The sequence below is a fragment of the Haliotis rubra genome, unplaced genomic scaffold (assembly GCF_003918875.1).
Source record: "Haliotis rubra isolate DU_JTF1 unplaced genomic scaffold, ASM391887v1 Scf511, whole genome shotgun sequence".
NCBI lineage: Eukaryota > Metazoa > Mollusca > Gastropoda > Lepetellida > Haliotidae > Haliotis > Haliotis rubra.
In genome coordinates, this window is record NW_025767204.1 from 111,966 (window position 1) to 133,296 (window position 21,331).

Here is a 21,331-nt window from a genome sequence, read left to right on the forward strand (position 1 = left end):
ACACAACACGAACATTATTTTAACAAGGGCATATTTCCCGTAATCACTCGTACCGAGTTGGTTATTCTATTTATTATCCATGATGTCATTAAAAAAAAAGAACCACGAAATAAAAACCACCCGGAGACAGGACTTGTGACCTCAAACAGCTGATTCGTATTCATGCGCTATTAAACTTCTCCATGGGTAATAACATAACTACACTATGGAAAGTAGTACCTCATAAAATCCCTTTAGAATACAACCAAAATATTTTTATGGAATAATTTATTAACATTTGTCAATATGATAAAAATGATATTTTTAATGCAATATCATTGAACTTAATAACAGCTAAAATGTTATTTGATCAAGTCAGTGCACCGGAACATCGTTCATTCACGACTGATGTGTGTCTAGTGACGGGCGACGGTGTACAGTTAAAACTTTGGCAAAAACCTGTCAATTTTTGGGAAAGTCAACGGTTAAAAGTTGGGAAATCTAAAAGACAACCAACCCACGAATACATCTAGAAAACGTTTTCTGTCAAGAAACTCAACAAGTTTGAAGATTAAACAACATTTTGTTCTGTGGGCGGTGTGTTACAGTCACGTCATTGGTCGCAGTAGAGTACAGCAGTCCCAAGAAGGATAACTCTAGTCGGAAACCGAGTGAATGGGAAGAATACGTCTCTTTGGAGCAGATGGTCGACTCACAGAGGAGTCATTCGAGATGTTGAAGTGAATACACCACAACATGTCTTCCTCATGCACTAGTCTGTTGTGTTTGGGCATTTGAATCAAACATGGTGTAGCTATGTTTCATCACCCTTGTTTTTTGCTGTTTTGGACAATGTTTCATTTCACTGAAACTCAACGAATATTGAATCAGTTGCTCACTTCATGTTCCAACATGTCGTTTAAAGTGCCCATTAAGCACACAAAAAGTTGCATTTACCTTAGTGTTACGAGAGTGTTTTTTGTCATTTGTAATATCACATTGATAAAGTAATCGTTATTATGGGTAAGTCTTTAGTGTGGGTTTTGGCTCACATCTCGCATCATGTATATTCAATGACAATAGTATTTTGAGCAGTACAAATTTTCGATAGAGTTGCCTCCCTTGGATATAGCTTTGCTAGAATGCTCGGGAACTGTGTAAGAGCTATATAAAGGCTGGTTGTTGCATTGTGCGATGGGACTCATCACATCACTGGAGTTATACACATTTGTCTGTCATCGTCAAGCTGACCTACATTTCAAGACTGACCGTGCTCGTCTATATTCAACTGCTGTCATTGTAAACAACCTTCAATCAGTATGCCTACCCTCACTGTAAATGTCAAGACTCTGGTGAGTTAATATATTATAAATGTGACCAAATATTTTAGATTTGTGACTCAATTGCATTGTACTAGATATCTGTATTGTCATTCATTGTAGCTTGATCATTGTTTGCTCAATATATTATTGAATATTTTAGACTTGTCTGTGTTCTATTTTGCTGGTTCAAATGGGACTTTTAAACCGTTTCTCACGGCAACTTATTAACTGTAACATTAGAGTATAAATAACCTCATCACTATTAAGTCTATATATGACTATATATGTTCCCATACTTTTTGTTTGTAGTATAGTATGAGTCAGGATAAAGAAAAATTGTAAAGCAGTTATTTTGCTACATATTCTTGCATATCATGTTTCACACAGCGTGACAGTGTTGGTTTCAAAAGAAGATTGAGCTTCTTCTTAAGCAGTATCCTACCTCTCCAGTGATGTAAAAGTCATTTTTCTGGTATTCCTTGAAGATCTGGAAGAACTGTGTTAAACAACTGCAATGAGATAAAATAGACACAGATACACATGAGAAGTCTGATTAATGAACAGTAACCATCACATTGTCTGCAGCCAAATCCACATACAAGGTGATAACTATAATCTGCCATAAAACCACTTTAACTCTCATATGAACATTCTAACTGGAACATTTCCGGGCAAATACCATGTTTATTATTATATTTATCCACCACAAATATTCCAACCTTGAATAATGAAACTTAGAAGATGTTCAACATTTTCTTAAAAAGAAAATATTTTTTAAAATTGGCTAAGTTTAGGGTGTGTTCTTGAAATATAATACATGGTAGCTGTTCAACATTATCTGTTGTTCAAAGTTTAGAGTGTGTTCTTGAAATATAATACATGGTAGCTGTTCAACATTATCTGTTGTTCAAAGTTTAGGGTGTGTTCTTGAAATATAATACATGGTAGCTGTTCAACATTATCTGTTGTTCAAAGTTTAGGGTGTGTTCTTGAAATATAATACATGGTAGCTGTTCAACATTATCTGTTGTTCAAAGTTTAGGGTGTGTTCTTGAAATATAATACATGGTAGCTGTTCAACATTATCTGTTGTTCAAAGTTTAGAGTGTGTTCTTGAAATATAATACATGGTAGCTGTTCAACATTATCTGTTGTTCAAAGTTTAGAGTGTGTTCTTGAAATATAATACATGGTAGCTGTTCAACATTATCTGTTGTTCAAAGTTTAGGGTGTGTTCTTGAAATATAATACATGGTAGCTGTTCAACATTATCTGTTGTTCAAAGTTTAGAGTGTGTTCTTCAGTTATGAAACATGGTAGTTGTTCACAGTGTGGGCAATGTGTGACACAGGTGATGTAACCCATTCTACAACCTATCTTGCACCCTATCTATCTGACCAGCTAGAGGGAGACAATAATCGGATAACACAAACATCCTGACAACACTGTTTCTGGATTCAAAAACCGAGCAAGTGCCTATTTCAAGACACATGACTGTCATAAATTCTGAATATTCTTACAGCACTGACGTTTGTAATACTGCCTGTTACTGATGGCTGCCACCACTTATTTAACACAGTGTATTGACTTTCTTAAATTGTAAATCTACTTGAAAACTATGTGTTTCAAAATAATTTCTTAATTAGTCATTGATCTTGTGTGGCTGTTTTTGCAACAATATAATGCTATGCAAATTAATTACTAAGTTAAGATTTGTGTTTCACTTTGTTTACTGCCCCCTAACAGAAATTGGGGGCTTATCCTGGGGTAACCTTGCAATAGAAACAGGCAATGCTATAACCATGCTCTACAATAAACTGAGAGCTGGCCTTGACCAAACACCAAAGCAAGGCCCAATCACAGAAGCTTCATACCGAGTTCAATGATAAACTTTCTTGAAATGTTTGGAGAAAATGTACCTAAAATGTACCCAAAAATGTATACTCAAAAACATAAACTTGTGACCTTCTTTGACATGCCAAATGAATTTCCCAGGAGCATTGGAAAACAATCATGGAAGAATAATGTCAAGAAAGTTTGTGTAGAAGACAGAAGACAATTCATCTGCAGTTGTGGTCAGATACAAACAAAAAACGTGACTTAGGACCTGTTCCATGGGGCTGCTGATGAAACCAAGTCTGATTTACAGAAGGCACCAGTTTAACACTCACCTGAAGTGCCCTGAAGAAATATTAAACAGATTTAATGAACCCTACCCTCATCAGAACAAACTGGTAAATATTAGAAAATGTTTTAGGAACCAAGGCACAACAGTTTAGTGTGAATGTGTGTACTATGTTACATAAATGTAGCCCAAACAGTTTCTCATTTCTGTTCCAGAAATGTTTTGAGACACATGGAAATACAGATGTGTAGACAGGTTAATGCCCCCCTGTGATAGCAGTCAAGTGCTCAGTCTGGACGCAGTCCATCTTATGTGTTTACTCCTGTTGAGTTCATTTAACAAGAGCTAAGTGAGCTCGCTGAATACTGCTCTGACCTGTACAAATCTCTTCCCACATCTTCCTCATTAGTAGCATAGCCCGAATCTTCCCCCGTGAAGCTGAAACCAGTTCCTACCTGAAAACAAATTACAAGTAAGCACATCTTCACACTCCAGATATTCTAAAAATGCTGTACTTTCTTCTGGTGATCAATACACCTCTCCCTTTCAATGTACAGATCACAATTATGCATGTTCTCTCTATGTTCAGTGTATTTACTACACGTTTGCTGACAATTCAGATTAATTAGTCAAAGACAACTTGTTTGAACCTGATGACTGTTAAGCCACTGCCACCATGCCACCAACGGACTCCTGTGTAGCGTACTGTATGGGAGAAGACTATGGAAACCATCCATGTTTTAAGGAAAGTTCTTATCAGTACTTTACTTGCAGCAGTGTAGACATACATTCTTCATTCCCATACTTAAGGTACCAGGCCATCCTCAGGCGGGATCTAACACCACCTCATCTAATGAAACTATTCACACTGAGCCACGGAAGACATAATTGACCAGGAGCAGGTTTGTTCCACATTATCTGGCTGGATGCAGGAAGTAGGACTGCCTTTGAACTAGTGTGGGGAATTGGTTGAAATTTCACAATTGATGATTGGTTCATTACCAACGAACAATCATCGGAAGAAATTGGTTAGCATCATTTGTTGGATTTTCCTTTTCAGGTTGTTATTGCACATAAGTATAACATGGTTATCTGTTGTTTTTTGTTTCAAAAACTGCACAAATTGCATTTGCAAACTTCACATACAATGTAAAACAATACAACTTGCTACTTGCTAAAGCGATGACTAATATATCATGAACATAAACTTCCTGGGGACTTCAAGAAATATTCAGTCATGACTTTTCAGTAAGTGAAGTGAGTTTTCTAAGAATTAAACAAGTTTTCTGGCCCTGACAACTTCTAAGATATGTTCCATCATCAAGTGGTTCAAACACTAAAACAGTGGTTCCAAAATCGTTCGTGTTCAATTATGAGAAAATGTGATCGATTGCTTGGTCCTTTGATCTTTGATTATTTTAATTAATTGGTAAACCACTACTTTGAACACAGTCATACAAATACAGTACATATACACAATTGTTTAAACATCCTGACCCCTTGCCACTGTCACTACAGTACACACACAGATTGGGTCAAGTGCAAACAGTGGTTAAAGGCCGGGGTTTAAATGTATGGACAAATAGATATAGATATTAAGCCTTAGTCAAAAAATAAGTTTGTTCTCAAGACTTACTCGTAAAAGTATTGATGCAGACATAGTCGACAAAACATACAATTTGAAAAAATATTTCTTTTATTGATCTTCAAATTTTTATTTGCCACGTTATCAGCCAGGTGACCAATAACAGCATAATAATATGCACTGAATTTGAAATATGTATGCTTATGAAATGAGAATATCTTCTCACATACTCACAGGGTTGTCAACATACAGCATGGAGTACTTGCTGTTCCAGGTTATGTTTCGTCTTTGTACTGGAGTGAGAAAGAGGAGACAAAAATTGCATATTTAGTAACTACGAAATTGAAAATCATATAATAAAGATCCCAGACTCTAAGAAACCCTCAAAGGGTCCCCCAGCGCCAAACAGTGCAAACTACAGACAATATGGACAATACAATCTGCCACCTGTCTTAACGCTTTCCTCGCAAGAACAAGGAGAGGAAGCAACAGCAGGGGTCTTCCAACAAGCCATCCCACTAACAAAGCTGGGGTTAGGGATAGTTGAAACTGGGACACCACAAGGGATAGCTGCAACCTGAGGATGACATAAACATCCTCCACAACAAATCGAAACAGGTGTACTTCATCACGTGCCAATAAAAAAGGAGCAAAGATCAAGGGAAATGTGATATGATGATACACATTACGTCAAGGCAAAGAGCTTGATCATCTAATCCAAGCATAAGCCACAGGATGGGGATTTTACCCTGAATCCACCCTGGATCAAACAACATGGAAGCATTAGTGCTGACCTTATTGATAGACTGGTACTTACAGTTCCCATGTGCATCCACCAAGATTGGTCCGTGTTCTATAAACAGACCAAAGAGAGATGAACCTCCAGGACCTCCTTGTAACCATAGCAACACAGGAGCATTGGCAGGATCAGTCTGTGGGGAAAGCATTAGAGTAACATTTGTTCAGTCAGTCAAAAATGAGAAACAAACCTTCGGAGATCTCATGCTTGATATAATTACGACAGCAACCTTGCATGTTTCCAGGACTGTAAAACAATGTGTTGGATGAGATACTAACATGGTACACAGTAAGTGATTGATAACTGATACATTGCAGTGATTGTAATAGAGCAGTTGTATATCCATAGAATTGGCTCCCTTGTTGATCCAGGTTTTAGATATTTATCCCTAAATAATGCATCCAAACTGTGTCCAGAACCACTGGCCAAACATGTATCCCTAATTAAATCAGACACTGAATTACACATAAATAACAGATGCTGAGTAAGTACAAGACAAAAATCATAGCCTCAGCCAATCACCAACCAGTAAATAATATTCAGTAGGATTCTTGGAACACAAAGAAAAATAGAGGACCATGACTGTTTATGATCCACCCTGGCTATAGAAGTGTCATAAATACAGACTACAGTAGCTAATGAGTCAATACTTACCTCTTTCCGTTTCAAAACTGTCATTTAAACCTGTTGTAGTTTGTAAAATGCTGTGATACCTATTCTAACTCCCAACAGAGAACATTTGCAGATCAAAAAAGAAGAATGTTTCCCAATGACATGACATTGATTTCCCACCACTAACAGTACTGAGGAGAAGTAAAACAAGAGTTGGTGATCACATTGTCAGGTGACTGTGGTTAATATACATCTACATGACTGCAGTGTGCCAAATACTTTCTATATTTTGCTAGCCAGTCGGACTAGCTATGTCTGAAAGTTACGAGCCCACAAAATAATTCACAAGCCTGAAATTTGAATGTAGACATGGGTTTCATCTTTAAGCTGCTAATATGAAGAACATTTTTATCAGGCCATAATCTTGCATGATTTAAAAGTGTATTATAACTTAACAAGTCGGAGTGAAAGATATATTTACAAAATGACCCCATGAACATCCACTTGCCAGTTGGGCCAGTGACTGTGGAGATTTACTGGCCCGACTGAATTTTTACTAGCCACAGGCTAGCGGGCCAATGGCTATTTCACACACTGCATGACTGATTACACAATCCTACAAGTATCCTACATGTAAAACATTTTGTTCTTATAAGAATATAGATGCCATGACAACATCACACAACAGCATATGTGTGGTAATGAAAAGGCGTTTTAGTAAGTGCAAAAAATATTATGAAAAATAAGTAAAACGTTGCAACACTTTTGCCATTAGAACGGAAATAATGACTCAAAAGAGACTTCAGTAATTGTTCCTTTTGCGTTGACCACTTGCAAACAGCAGAACTTTACTTGCTCACAAAGACAAGGACGAAAGTAATGTACCAGTACATCATTCTAAATGACAATGATGACGTCTTGGAATGAACAGCAGTTATCCAGCAGTCAAGACTGACATGTACTGGCTCAGTTGTCAATACTAGTAAACTTGGAAAAGGCCCAACACTAATAATTATCCTTGAATGCAAAAACATAACGATTATTGTGGTAATAACTGTGGTAAGTGTATATTAATCAATAAATTTCAAATTCTAGATGGTTGATAAGCATTGACACCAATGTGATACAGAAGATATGATGGTAGAACTGTAACAAAGAGCTGGGCCCACCTAGCGACGACACATACACAAATATGAAGATACATATGTCATTTAAGTATCACATACATCCTAGTGATGTGTCAATATGATCTGTTGCTTGTTGAGACAAATTTCTGGATTATTTTCTACATATATTTAGAGATATAAATAGTTTCAACATCAATAAATTAACATATAGGGACTCATATCACTGACTGGTGGACAGTTTATGAGGGATGGAATAGGAAGGGAAAATCTCTTATTTGAAACCATGATGACAGGTATTTGCAACAACTGAGTAGCTGCTCGAATGATAGGTGCATGGTACATTAAGTATAATTTGAAAATATAGTGTCAGTATTTAGCAACAAAATTAATCAGATGTGTGACATGCCTTTGAGTAACATGACATGAGGTGCATGTGTGTAACATGACATGAGGTGCATGTGTGTAACACTACATGAGGTACCTGTGTGTAACATGACATGAGGTACCTGTGTGTAACATGACATGGGGTGCATGTGTGTAACATGACATGAGGTACCTGTGTGTAACATGACATGAGGTACCTGTGTGTAACATGACATGAGGTACCTGTGTGTAACATGACATGAGGTACCTGTGTGTAACATGACATGATGTGCTTGTGTGTAACATGACATGATGTGCTTGTGTGTAGCCTGACATGTGTTTGTGTGTAACATGACATGATGTGTTTGTGTGTGACATGACATGACGTGCTTGTGTGTAGCCTGACATGAGGCGCTTGTGTGTAACATGACATGAGGTGCATGTGTGTAACATGACATGACCTGCATGTGTGTAGCCTGACATGACATACCTGTGTGGGACATGATGTATCTGAGTGAGACATGACATGACGTACCTGAGCCGGGAAGAACCAGAAGAACATGTTGCTGTTGATGGTCTTGTTGACAGTCAGGAAGCCGGAGTAGCCCTTGGTAATGATTGGAGACGTTGTCAGACTCATCTCCTTGGCTGGAAAATGGTGAAAACTGTTTCAAACTGAAAACCATTTTGACCTATTTTGTTGTATGATTCATAAAAATTCAAGAAACATTGTTCTTTTTTATCATTAAGTTGTAAAATCTAAACCTAAATACTCATTGTGTATAATGTTACCCATATATACAGTTACTGTACACCTTGAGCAACACTAGACTAGCAGTATGGAGCATAGGCCTCTCTCAGCACACTCGTCATCATATCAAGACATATTTAACAAAAAACAGGAGGTGATACACAGAAATAACTTAACATTTCATAAAAAAATAGTTGTTATGTTAATTATGAACCAATTGGGAACACATCAAAACCTGTAGAGAAGTTTGGCAGTGGCCTTAATACAGCCTATCATCTTGAAGAGTGACAGAGGTGAGATAGGAACAATTACATGTATTGTTAGTAATTGTTAGTAAACTTACCTCTGGATTATGGTAGCCTTATTCCTGTGGATTCACAGAATACATACAGAAAATCAAAAGAAATTTTAACACAAAGTCATAGCTATTCCTAGTGGTATACCTAATCTACTCCTGAGTTATCTCCCATGATCCTGACGTCACTGTATTGTTCTCCAAGAACCCTTCATAATTTTTCTAAAAAACAACACATCTATGACATCTTCTTAAGATAATTTCGCGGGGAGGACACAGGGTGGGAACTACTCCCCATAATCCAGAGGTAAGTTTACTAACAATTACAAACAATACATGTAATTGTTCCTAATTATAACGTAAACATTCCCTCTGGATTATGGTAGCCTGAATCCCAAGTAAGGAAGGAGGGTTACCCTTGGAAGATACTACCCTCTATACCACTAACTGAGAGTTGATTACTCAACCTCCTAAGAATAACTATGACTTTATTACTAATTTATCTCCAGATTGGTCAGTAGCAGTGAGGGAATACATTCCCAGAGATGGAGAGTGTTCTAACTTCCTATAGTTATGGTTGATATGATAGATATCATGATTATCCTAATCAGTATTAGTAGGAATTATATAATTCCTAACTCCTTAAATCCGGATTATGCTAGATTCCTATGAATATATCATGATTGTATTCGAATCCCGAATTGTGTAATTAAACCTAATATTCCTTAAACTTATGACGTCACTTCCGGTAATTATGATGTCACTTCCTGTTTGATGACCTCATTTCCGGTCTAATGCCGTCACTTCCGGTTCCCAGAGACAATCTCTATGATGTAATACTAATTAGACGTCACTTCCGGTCTTATGGCGTCACTTCTGGTCTAATGCCGTCACTTCCGGTTCCTAGAGACAATCTCCATGATGTAATACTAATTAGACGTCACTTCCGGTCTTATGGCGTCACTTCCGGTTTAATGACGTCACTTCCGGTTCAATGACATCACTTCCGGTTAACTGTCATTAGACTATAATTGCGTTCAACTCAACCCAACCCTAGGTAACCACCTTGAGCTCATAATCATATTCAAACGTGAAGCCATCAACCGTAGCTCAGAAGTTAGAACTCTGTCCATATTGTGCTCGGTTAGGTGATATATCTAAATGTAAATTCTCTTGCCATGTCAACTTTTCTGGCTCCATGCTGTCCCTTGACCAGTATCCATCCATCCATCCATCCATCCATCCATCCATCCATCCATCCATCACACACACACACACACACACACACACACACACACACACACACACACACACACACACACACACACACACACACACACACAGAGGCAGTCAGGCGGAGGCAAGGTGATGAGCCGCTACTAAAGGTCCTAATGGATGTAAACCTTCAATAGAGGGAGCAACATCCCTGAGGTAAAATTGGATAAAGGTATTAGGAGATTTTTATTGACAACTAGACACAACTTGTTCTAACAGAACTGACAACCAAGCCACTAAGGATGAAGCTAGGGCTCTAATTTCATGGGGGGAGAATTTAAGATCAATTAAGTCTTGATTCTGATCCCTATAAGCAAAAGATATAGTCTTTCTGAGCCATGAAGATATGGTATTCTTGGATATCTCCGAGTCTACATTTGTTTTACATGAAACAAACATTCTGCGACAATTTCGTCTAAACGTCGAAGTACGCTGAATGTACCAGCGCAAGGCACGTATGGGACACAAAAGTCTAGTCCTATACGATCTAGAGGTAGAGGTAGGAAGCTGAGGTATACGATATATCCTACCGGTATGTCCGAAAGGACCACAAGCTGAAGTTTGATTCTTGGCAATGAACTCCAGAACAGTTCTAAAAGTTATCTGTTTATATCCTGATGGATTTAAAGTCAATAGCATGTAATTCCGACACTCTGGAAGCTGTTGCAAATGCCAAAAGAAAAGCCGTCTTAAATGCCAGATACTTTAGAGAAGCATCCTGCATAGGCTCATAAGGACATTTTTGAAGAGATTGAAGTACTAATGTTAAATCCCACTTAAGAAATATCGTTGGAGACGATATATCCTTAATCAGAAAAGATCTGATCATTTTGTGAAGCGATGTATCTGAGCCCACAGATAAACTTTGAACATCCATGACTGAAGAAATAGCTGATCGATATCCCTCAATAGTATTATGCTTCAAATGTTTCTGTTCTCTTAGGAACAAGATAAAATCCGCTATCACTGGAATGGTGACAGGTACATCCAAGATTCCACACTCTCGTCTCCACTGGATGAATTGTCGCCACTTAGCGTCATACAAGGCAGCTGTGGAATTTCGAACGGATTCTGAAATAGCTCTGGTAGCTTCAACTGTAAATCCCTGATTCCTGAGTGACCTTGAGATAGCTTCCATACATGTAGCCTGACATTCTTGTGAACTCTGTTGGACTTGGGTTGACTGATTAAAATGTGCCACAACGGAACACATAGAGGTTTGTCCACCAATAGTTGTAGTAAGGTGGGAAACCAAGGTCTGGCAGGCCACGCTGGTGCCACTAGATAAACTAGACAGTCGTGTTGTTGAATTTTTAACAGAACCTCTGGAATTAGTTTGAACGGAGGAAACGCATAGGCTATCATCCCCTCCCACGATATGGATAGGGCGTCGACTGCCCATGCTAATGGATCCGGTACTGTACTCACAAACATTGGTATCCGAAAATTCCCACTTCTGTCCTATCAAATCGAATGCTTCTTCCTTGAGAGTCCATTCGGTCGAGATCACTCTGTCCTGTCGAGATAATGAGTCCGCTAGGATATTCTTCTAACCTGGAATGTGGCTCGCTCTGATTAAACAATTTATAGCGTCCACTGCTTAATACAGATCCTGAGTGATCCCGAGGAGCTGTTGAGATTTGGTACCTCCCTGTTTGTTGATGTATGCCACTACCGTAGAATTGTCCGACACTAACATGAGACTCTTCCCGTACAAGTGATTCCCCAAGCAACGAATCGCTTTCAACAGTGCTAACATCTCCCGGCAGTTTATATGCAGATTCACCTCTGACAGATTCCACACACCTTGAATTTGCCAAATGTCCATGTGTGCACCCCAACCCGTGTTTGAGGCATCCGCATAAAGTGTCAGATCCGTTAAACGAGGACCACCATAATATCTCCCTTCGGACTCTGTCTGGACAGGCTATGAGCAGTTCCAAGTCCTCCATCCGAGACTGGTTGAGCCAGATCTGCGGGATTCTCAACCCTTAATCTTCCTCTTACAGTATAATCCTGGATTGAAGTGAGAGTTCCTAGAAGGGACATCCATGAACGAACTGATGCAGTTGGTTATCTTGGTTGATATTTCCACCCAATGATCCTGAGGAGTATAAATACGGCCTGCTCTTGAGTCCAAGATTGCTCCCAGAAACTTGATTCTCGTAGAAGAGACCAGCTCTGACTTGTTAGGATGAACTATTAGACCCAGATGTGTAAACACGTGGATCATAAAGTTGGTTTGCTGAGAACCGCTGGCACCACATTCCTTGCCAAGAATCGTCCAGATAGCCGTGTATCGCAATCCTTCGTTGATGAAAAAAAGCCAGAATCGGGGAGATTATTTTCGTGAACAACCACGGCGCTAGAGATATCCCAAACGGCAGCACCCTGAACTGAAACCTGCGACCGTTCACTGCAAATTTTAGGTATTTGCGAGATCTTGGATGAATAGGGATATGAAGATACGCATCCTTTAGATCTATACTTATAAACTTGGAATCCTGACACATCAAGGTGCGTAGGTTTGCAATTGATTCCATCCTGAACTTTGGCGGTTTCCTCAAAAATAGCTTGTTCAACACTTTCAAGTCTATTATCATGCGCATTTCTTGGGGACTAGGAATACCGGTGAAAAAAACCTGCATGTCTGATCCCCTGGAGGAAGTTCTATGATTGCCCGTTTCTCCAGTAGCTGATTTATTGCTAAGTTTGCACCCACTAAATGCTAGCCTTGAAGACAAAACCGACGACCCTCTGGAAAACAAGTCACTGGAGGTTGCTTGTGCCAAGGAAGAATAAAGCCCCTGCTCACTACAGACAGGACCCACTCGTCTGATGTTATTAGTTTCCAATTGTCTAAGTATTGGGCCATTCTGCCCCCTACTGGAGATTGCGTCACCGGACATACAAATTCCAAATCCAATATCATTTTCGAGGGACGTTTCCACTTCGTAAGGAAGAGAACGCTGAAGAGTGAGACTTGAGTCAATATTTCTTGGAAGTTGATCTTGATCCATGAAAAGATCTACCTCCCCTACCTCTACCCCTAGATGAGGATGAGCCTCTAGTAACAGCCACATTTGTAGAACGCGCTCTTGAATCCGAAGCCCGATCAAAGGCAGATCTCTGAAAGTTCTGACTATGACTTGATGAAGATGAAGACGTAACACTGGAACCTCTTCTAGATCTAATGTTAGCCCTTCGTCTATTTTGGAATAAAAGAGCCGACGCTAAACGTTGATTCAAGTTCCTCGACGTAAAGGCATCTCTAGCTTCAATAGCCTGTTGACATTGTCCATTAAAGGTGTTATCCGATTCCAAGGGCTGGTGCAATAGAAAATCCCTTGAAGCATCCGGTAAATTCCTCACTGAATCTAGTCGTCCGAATATATTCACTTCAGTCCCCATCGCATCGGCTAAGGATTGATACACTACATCCAGAAAGGAATGCGCTAACGCCACATCTTCAGCAGTCATGGAAATCAAAGTGTCTTTCTTAACTCCCGTATAATCTTGAAACACTGGTGGGAGCAAAGCACGAACTCCTGCAGAAAACCAGTTTGAATAAGATAGGGCATCAATCGCCGAACGGGCTGCCGTATCCAATTCCTTACAATTCTTGAAGGTACAGAATGGTGCATATTCACGAGAGCCTCTAGCATCCTGTAACTGTTTAAAGTCCTTGTCTAAACTTGGTTAATTGGCTGGGATAACACGATCATGAATGGAATAAATGGGTTTATGAGAAACCCTAGGCAAAGAATTCAAGTTCATAGCCTTAGAAAGGCCTAAGTTGTAATTCTCCAACACTTTCTTAAGGGATGATGAATGTGGTAATGACAGCCTGGGCATCCGTTCCGGGGGAAGGCAACCTGATAATCCGAGTTCCACGGGAATATCTATCTCCTGTCCGTCCGACGGTGGTGGTAGAGAATTAGGATAAAGTCTGTGCAAAAGTTCCAGCTTTTCTTTAAATCACCAGCCCGACTTAAAATCCTGTGCTGACATGTCCATAGGTTGTACCGTCAACAAGCCACAACTCTGGTTGTGAAAAAGGATACACCGATAAATCTTCCTGATCCATCACATCAGACACTAATGGAATTAAGGGCAGATCGTCCGTGTCAAAATAACCTTGCGGGTCCGTAGCTGTGTCCTCTGAACCGCTAGGCCCGTGTAAATCAGACTGCTGGGTTGATACACCGTTATCCATAGCAGCCAACCCAGTGGCCTGGCTTGAGCTGGAGCGGGAATCACGTGCCGTCTGAGCCGAGTCAGACCCGTGAAACCCTAGCTGCCCAGTCTCCCAGTGGGAGAAGGTAGCAGGCTTTATGCGACAGGGAGCAGCCACGGATGACTGGCTCCCGGGGACAAAGGACACGGGGGGTGTGGCCTGAGCCATGGTCACCCCGGATCCGGAGCCTCCTGAGGGGACCAGCCTCCTACGTACGCCAGGGCGTGATAACCGCTTTTTCAAGTCAGAGCACCCCTGGTTTCCGTAGGAAGGGACTTTGGCTCCCGGCTCTTGCCATCGACCAACAAGCCCCTTGGCTGTCTGCCGTCTTGCCAGTGTAGCAGCCCAGAATAACCCCCCACCAGATTATACCCCGGGGTAAACTATAGGCTAGCCCAGTTTATACCCCGGGGGTATATTCTGGACCAGGCCAAAGTATACCCCTCCAGCCCAGACTATACCCCTAAAAAATTATGTTGACAATTCAATCAATACGAGTGTGTGACTCGGGCAATGGTTTTGGTGTCATTTAAAGGAATTTGTAGGTGCATTTCATTTACATTACTGCATAATACAAAATTTATTAAGTATTTGTTGAGTGCCTCTCTGCAATATGATATTTTCGACTTGGCATAACCCAGCCATGCTGATATATCAAGGTTAGTAATTAGTTATTTGCTTTATTTAGCGTTGCACACACAACTAAGGTATTTCGGCAACAGGGTAGTACAACATGAACAGATTAACTACAGGCACACTCTACTCATCAATCTAATTAGAACTGTACCATTATGGAGGTGGGTGTTTTCTTAATTAATACCCTACTCCACTGTCTAACAACTGGCTGTCTAACTACTGGGAGATAACCGGTGTGAGAAGGGGCTGGTGTGAGTAGGGGCTGGTATTTATTTATTAATATGAACAAGTGACTCTGGAGACTGATCTCGGTGTCATGTAAAGGTATTTAAAAGTGCATTTCATTTCGCATCCTATATCGCATTCAACCTATACCCAGATCTTGAACTTCTACACCAGCTCTGATAAGAAGTATCTTCAGCACATCTATGACCTGGATCCTGACACGCGTTTGAATGCGAAGTCACATTTTCGGCAAACTGCAAAGCCATTTCGGGTAGCAAATGGAATTGTCTTTCGTGGTGAAAGGGAAGTGCTCACCAAAAGCCGCCTACCCAGCATCCTGAAAGCATGCCATGACAACCCAGCTACAGGTGGACACTTTGGCAGAGATAAAACCTTGGCAAAATATCCTCACGTTTCTGTAGGGGTATAATCTGGGCTAGGGGGGTATACTATGGCCTAGTTCAGAATATACCCCGGGGTATAAACTAGGCTAGCCCAGATTATACCTGGGGTATAGTCTGGGCTAGCCCAGTTTAACCCTGGGTATAGTCTGGGACAGGGGTATACTCTGGCCTGTTACACCGGGTAATACAGGATCTTCCAAATGTTTTGACAGGCGATCAAATTTTTTGTCATTCCTCATCTCCATATCCTGTACAGATTTATCCATGGCCGCCTGGATATCGGATTTAAATCCCGCCAAAAGTTCTGAGAACACAGCTATATCCAATTGGGGAGAGGTTTTTTATTTAGATCTAGAACGAGACTTCGGTTCAGATTTTATAGATAAAGGCGGAGATCCCTGAACTTTCTTCGACTTAGAGCATTCAGATGACGATGAATGTTTACGCTTCCTAACTAAGGAACGAGATTTGTCCATCAACAACCAATCTTCTTCTGACATTTCCTGACACAATAAGCATCGATCCGATATTGAGCAAGGTAAGCCTTTATAACAGGAAGCACACAGAGAGTGGGGATCAACATCTGCCATGAATTTCTGACATTGTAAACATTTGCTCTGCGCCATACTTGTCAATCAAAAAGGGCAGGAAAACTTCAGATCCTAAATACGTTGGAAATATATATACTATAAATGCAAAACAGCAATGCGATTGAATATTAAATGAAATGCGATTTGTAACTGAACTATATATGAAGAATTGAAGACTTGATTTGAAATGAAAATTTCACTCGATTCTCTGCACGAGATGCGTGTGGACCATACTGAAAAATTATGAAGGGTTCTAGGAGAACAATACAGTGACGTCAGGATCAAGGGAGATAACTCAGGGGTAGATTACGTATACCACTAGGAATAGCTATGACTTAGTGTTAAAATTGCTTTTGATTTTTTGTATGTATTCTGTGAATCCACAGGAATAAGGCTACCATAATCCAGAGGGAATGTTTACGTTATCATTAGGAAATTTTAGTAGAGCAAAATACAACCACAAATTGACACAGCATACAGCAGTGTTCATTGTAGCATTTCCAAAAAGTGAGCCCATGGCCCACCAGCCCTGTTATGTGAGCTATTTAAAAAATATTGTGGGTCATGTCAAACAGGTGTATTGCTAAATCTTTGAAGAGCATTTAGAAAGTGAGTGCATAAGAAAAGCAAGATTTATGGATGTCAACTTCTTTATTGTGAATAACTCGACATTTTGGAGTGTATGTTGATGAAGGAACAAGCATACACTCCGAAAAGTGGTGTTATTCACAATAAAGAAGTTGACATCCATAAATCTGTATGTGAACACAACCCATCTGTATGTGAACACAACCCATCTGTATGAGAACACAACCCATCTGTATGTGAACAGTGTGCCATGTTAAATAGTAGTGCAAAAAAAGCGCACGGGCGTGGTCTAGAATGAATACTGATACAAGTATTTGATGAGAAATGAAACGGGGTTTTGAGGGAGTCTGTTCCACTCCTCTTTCAGTCTCTGACCATGTTCAGCCAACATGGGCAGCCACAGTCTATGACATTGATGCTGGCATTCTATAGAAACAAGCATCAATGAATTGGTCCACACATCTCCCTGTCATGTCCCACATGTGCTCAGTGGGCTTCAGACTGCTGGCATTCTATAGAAACAAGCATTGATGAATTGGTGCACACATCTCCCTGTCATGTCCCACATGTGCTCAGTGGGCTTCAGACTGCTGGCATTCTATAGAAACAAGCATTGATGAATTGGTGCACACATCTCCCTTTCATGTCCCACATGTGCTCAGTGGGCTTCAGACTGCTGGCATTCTATAGAAACAAGCATTGATGAATTGGTGCACACATCTCCCTGTCATGTCCCACAATATGTGCTCAGTGGGCTTCAGACTGCTGGCATTCTATAGAAACAAGCATTGATGAATTGGTGCACACATCTCCCTTTCATGTCCCACATGTGCTCAGTGGGCTTCAGACTGCTGGCATTCTATAGAAACAAGCATTGATGAATTGGTGCACAGTTAGCACAGGTGATGTTGTTCCCAAACACAAACTGTTGACCCACATGCCTTGCAAACAGGACAACAAACAGTATCAGTACATTGTGCCGACATCTAGAGAACCTTTCCTATACAATGTTGAGTGGGGTTCACTTAGTAATAGTAATGCCACCCTACATCACAATCAAGCTATTTGTCATGAGGTGTTAGGTTTATCTTGAAGTCTCCAGACTCAAGCACTCCTATCAAGGAAGTACAAAGTAAATCAGAACTCATCTAACAACATGGAACATGACCAGTGATGATTACCTTGGTTTCGACGATGTGTATGCAGTTTATATCTGTTGGCTATATGATCATGATGATGATTGGAATGGGCGGCACAAGATGCAACCAATGAGCATGGAGATATGCTTGATGAACATAATTTCTAATCATCTGACCCACAACTTGTACACCAGCAACCTGATGAAAGTTTGCAGCAATTGAACTCATCGTTTGGAATTTATTATATAGAGCCTGGTTTCTGATCATTTAACCATGTCATTGACCAGTGACTCCCTGAATGACACCACTCAGCAACATGTCAGGTTGGTTGGCCTTGCTTCCACCGTCTGCTAATCACACATTATGAAACATTCTGCATGAAGACGTCTGCCAGTCTCAAGCATGTAGAATCTCTGTATGGTGCAGACACAACAGTACACTGACTGACTGACTGAGTTTGGTTTTACGCCGCTTTTAGCAATATTCCAGCAACATCACGGCGGGGGACACCAGAAATGGACTTCACACATTGTACCCATGTGGGGATTCGAACCCGGGTCTTCGGCGTGACGAGCCAACGCTTTAACCACTAGGCTACCCCACCGCCCCAACAGTACACATTGAAAACAAACCCAATGAATGAAATCAAGGGAATCACAGTTATAATAAGCTGAATCAGTAAGTGTGACAGAAATATTGTTCCTCAGCGAATAATAGGCCTTCTCTGAAGGTGTCAACATTAGGAATAAGACCCTGGCACATGTGGCACATGCCAAGTATCGGACTTGTTTGGGTACAACTCTTTACAGACATGACCATTATTTCATGCTTGATATGCATATTTCAAGTTCCCCTATATTTTTTAAGGGTACAAAAACGGCCCGATAATATATTAAGCTTGTAATCAATGTTGCATGGTAAGACATATTTGGCAGAATACTTCATGTAGCTTGTGTTTAACATAGCATGGCCACCATGGTCCTATCAGACCAATACCGGGTATGATGTGTCTGTTCTCTTTATCCTACATAGGATCACAAGACAACACCGAACCAGTTTCATGTGCCATCTTATTGCTTGCATATCATCACATCATAAAGTACACAGATAAAATCACATGACATAACAACAGATACGTTTCCAGCCCTTAAGCTACTTTGTGATTATTTGTATATTAACAAATATGATCATGACAATCAAATCCAGAACACGATGTGTGAAACAAAGTACTACATTAAACATTTCAGGGGTTCAAGAAAGCAAATTGCGACACGTCCTAAAGAATCAATCCAATCATCTACAGGCACAGTAGACATTCACTGCTTAACTCATTAAGCCCGAGAGCCACCTCACTACTCAACACCTGGAACCCCCTCGCTGATTGCCCACTCGCCGAGACTAATTAGTGCTAGTCACAGCTGATTTCCCTGGCAGGTTTCGGGGATGACAGGAAACTGTCTAGTCGTACAAACAAGTCCTGATTGTTTAATTGTGTCGTAAAGATATACTAGTATGTTGGAAGACTGACTGCCTGAATTTGGTTTTACGCTGCTTTTAGCAATATTCCAGCAACATCACGGCAGGGGACACCAGAAATGGGCTTCACACATTGTGCCCATGTGCGGATTCGAACCTGGGTCTTTGGCGTGACGAGCCAACGCTTTAACCATTAGGCTACCCCACCGCCCCAGTATGTTGGAAGAAAGCAGGTGCGAATACATATCGTGTATTGCAAAGTTTTAGGTAATTTTATTGCAAGTTTTTCTTGTAGACCTTTGGCGGCTTGTACATTTATATTTTATCACAATATGCATGTATTCTCTGTATGTAAGAGATGAGACACACATAAACAAATTCTCTATCATATCTTTGTGTGAGGTTTAATTTTACAAAACATCTATGACAATGACATACTGTAAAGAAGAATTTACTTACATACTTTATAATCTCCGCCGAAAATAGCGTTTTTGCCGATACATATCTAGTATATACGAATTATTTTATTGAAAGCACTATTACGCTAGTCTGTGACTAACATAGAGCACATTCATAGCTTGGCACTTTGTTTCATCTAGATTTAATGCAGACAACATACGTGACCATACAAACATACATATAAATATGTATACTACATATTCCTTGCATAGACATAAAACAAAGAGTCACATGATACGGCGTCATCAAATTTCCCGAATAGAACGTTCAGTATCTCAACTGTTCAATATAGTGGCTGGTCATATGTTATCTGTGACCAATCGTGTCATGAGATACCTGTCACAGAAGAAGGGACAGGTGATGGGGCGTGGGCGAAATTTCTGAAGAGTACGTTTGGTCACTCAACGGCTTGGATAGAGATCGATTATTGGCTATATCGTTGACCAGTTGATATGCTGGGTTTCGGCTTTATCAACTCAAGCTATCATGTAACAGTTTGTGTATTGTAAACATACACACTGGTAACGATTATGAAATATACACATAAGACAAATAGGAGTAGATAGACACTTTGGCGAGTTTATTTGTCCTCATGTTAGTGTTTTTCGATAAGTAAAACAAAGCGATTGAAGTCCAACCATTAAATAGAGATAGTATTTATTTTCATATACATTTTACGCACACAACTAGTACATAAAACATAATGGTTTGCTGTACATGTAAATATAATCTTCACCTTTATACGAATGAATATCCAAACTAAAGTACACGTATAACAGAATTCACGAAGTGACACTATACTGAATTATTAAAGTTTATAAACTTGCAGTTGAACACCCAACCACCCCCAACCCCCCAACCCCCAAATATTTATGAAGGTGGGCGTGCCCATATTTATACTGAAAGCACATCTGTTTATTTTACACTTGTCATGGGACAAACCTTTCAACAAGAACGTAACTACATATGCATTCTACCAGAGGCTGTTATTTCAAGGTCGAAAGAGGTGTTCAATTACCTCATTACTGTAATCTGATTGAATGATTATACGCATGTGTATCGATACCGTAGCTGATATACTATCCAGCTTTTATTGACGATAGAGACTGAGTTCATTGATACATGTGATAATTACACCGGATTTGATAATTACAGAGATCAAATACAAATGTTTTACAGAATGCTCATGTAAATTGCATAGAAAACTGACAATTCAAATCAACATGAAACTTTCAACAGCTTGAACAAAAATGCTTGAAATACCTTTGTATGGCTTACATGTAATAACTTATGATAATACTTCGGTCTATGTGTGAGAATTTTTTGAATTACCAACTTACTGTG

The 21,331-nt window shown here is 39.9% G+C and overlaps 1 protein-coding gene across 5 annotated transcripts in view; it reads right to left on the reverse strand.

Moving 5' to 3' along the window:
- Positions 1-21,331, reverse strand: part of LOC124292281 (probable serine carboxypeptidase CPVL) — a 100,381-nt gene that overhangs the window by 61,355 nt on the left and 17,695 nt on the right. For all 5 annotated transcript variants that reach the window (XM_046729346.1, XM_046729342.1, XM_046729347.1 and 2 more), the window contains exons 3-7: positions 8,448-8,560; positions 5,829-5,943; positions 5,246-5,304; positions 3,802-3,881; positions 1,744-1,810 (exon numbers count right to left, since the gene is read on the reverse strand). In XM_046729346.1, coding sequence (XP_046585302.1) covers positions 1,744-1,810; positions 3,802-3,881; positions 5,246-5,304; positions 5,829-5,943; positions 8,448-8,560 — 434 coding nt within the window. The remainder of the gene's footprint in view (positions 1-1,743; positions 1,811-3,801; positions 3,882-5,245; positions 5,305-5,828; positions 5,944-8,447; positions 8,561-21,331) is intronic.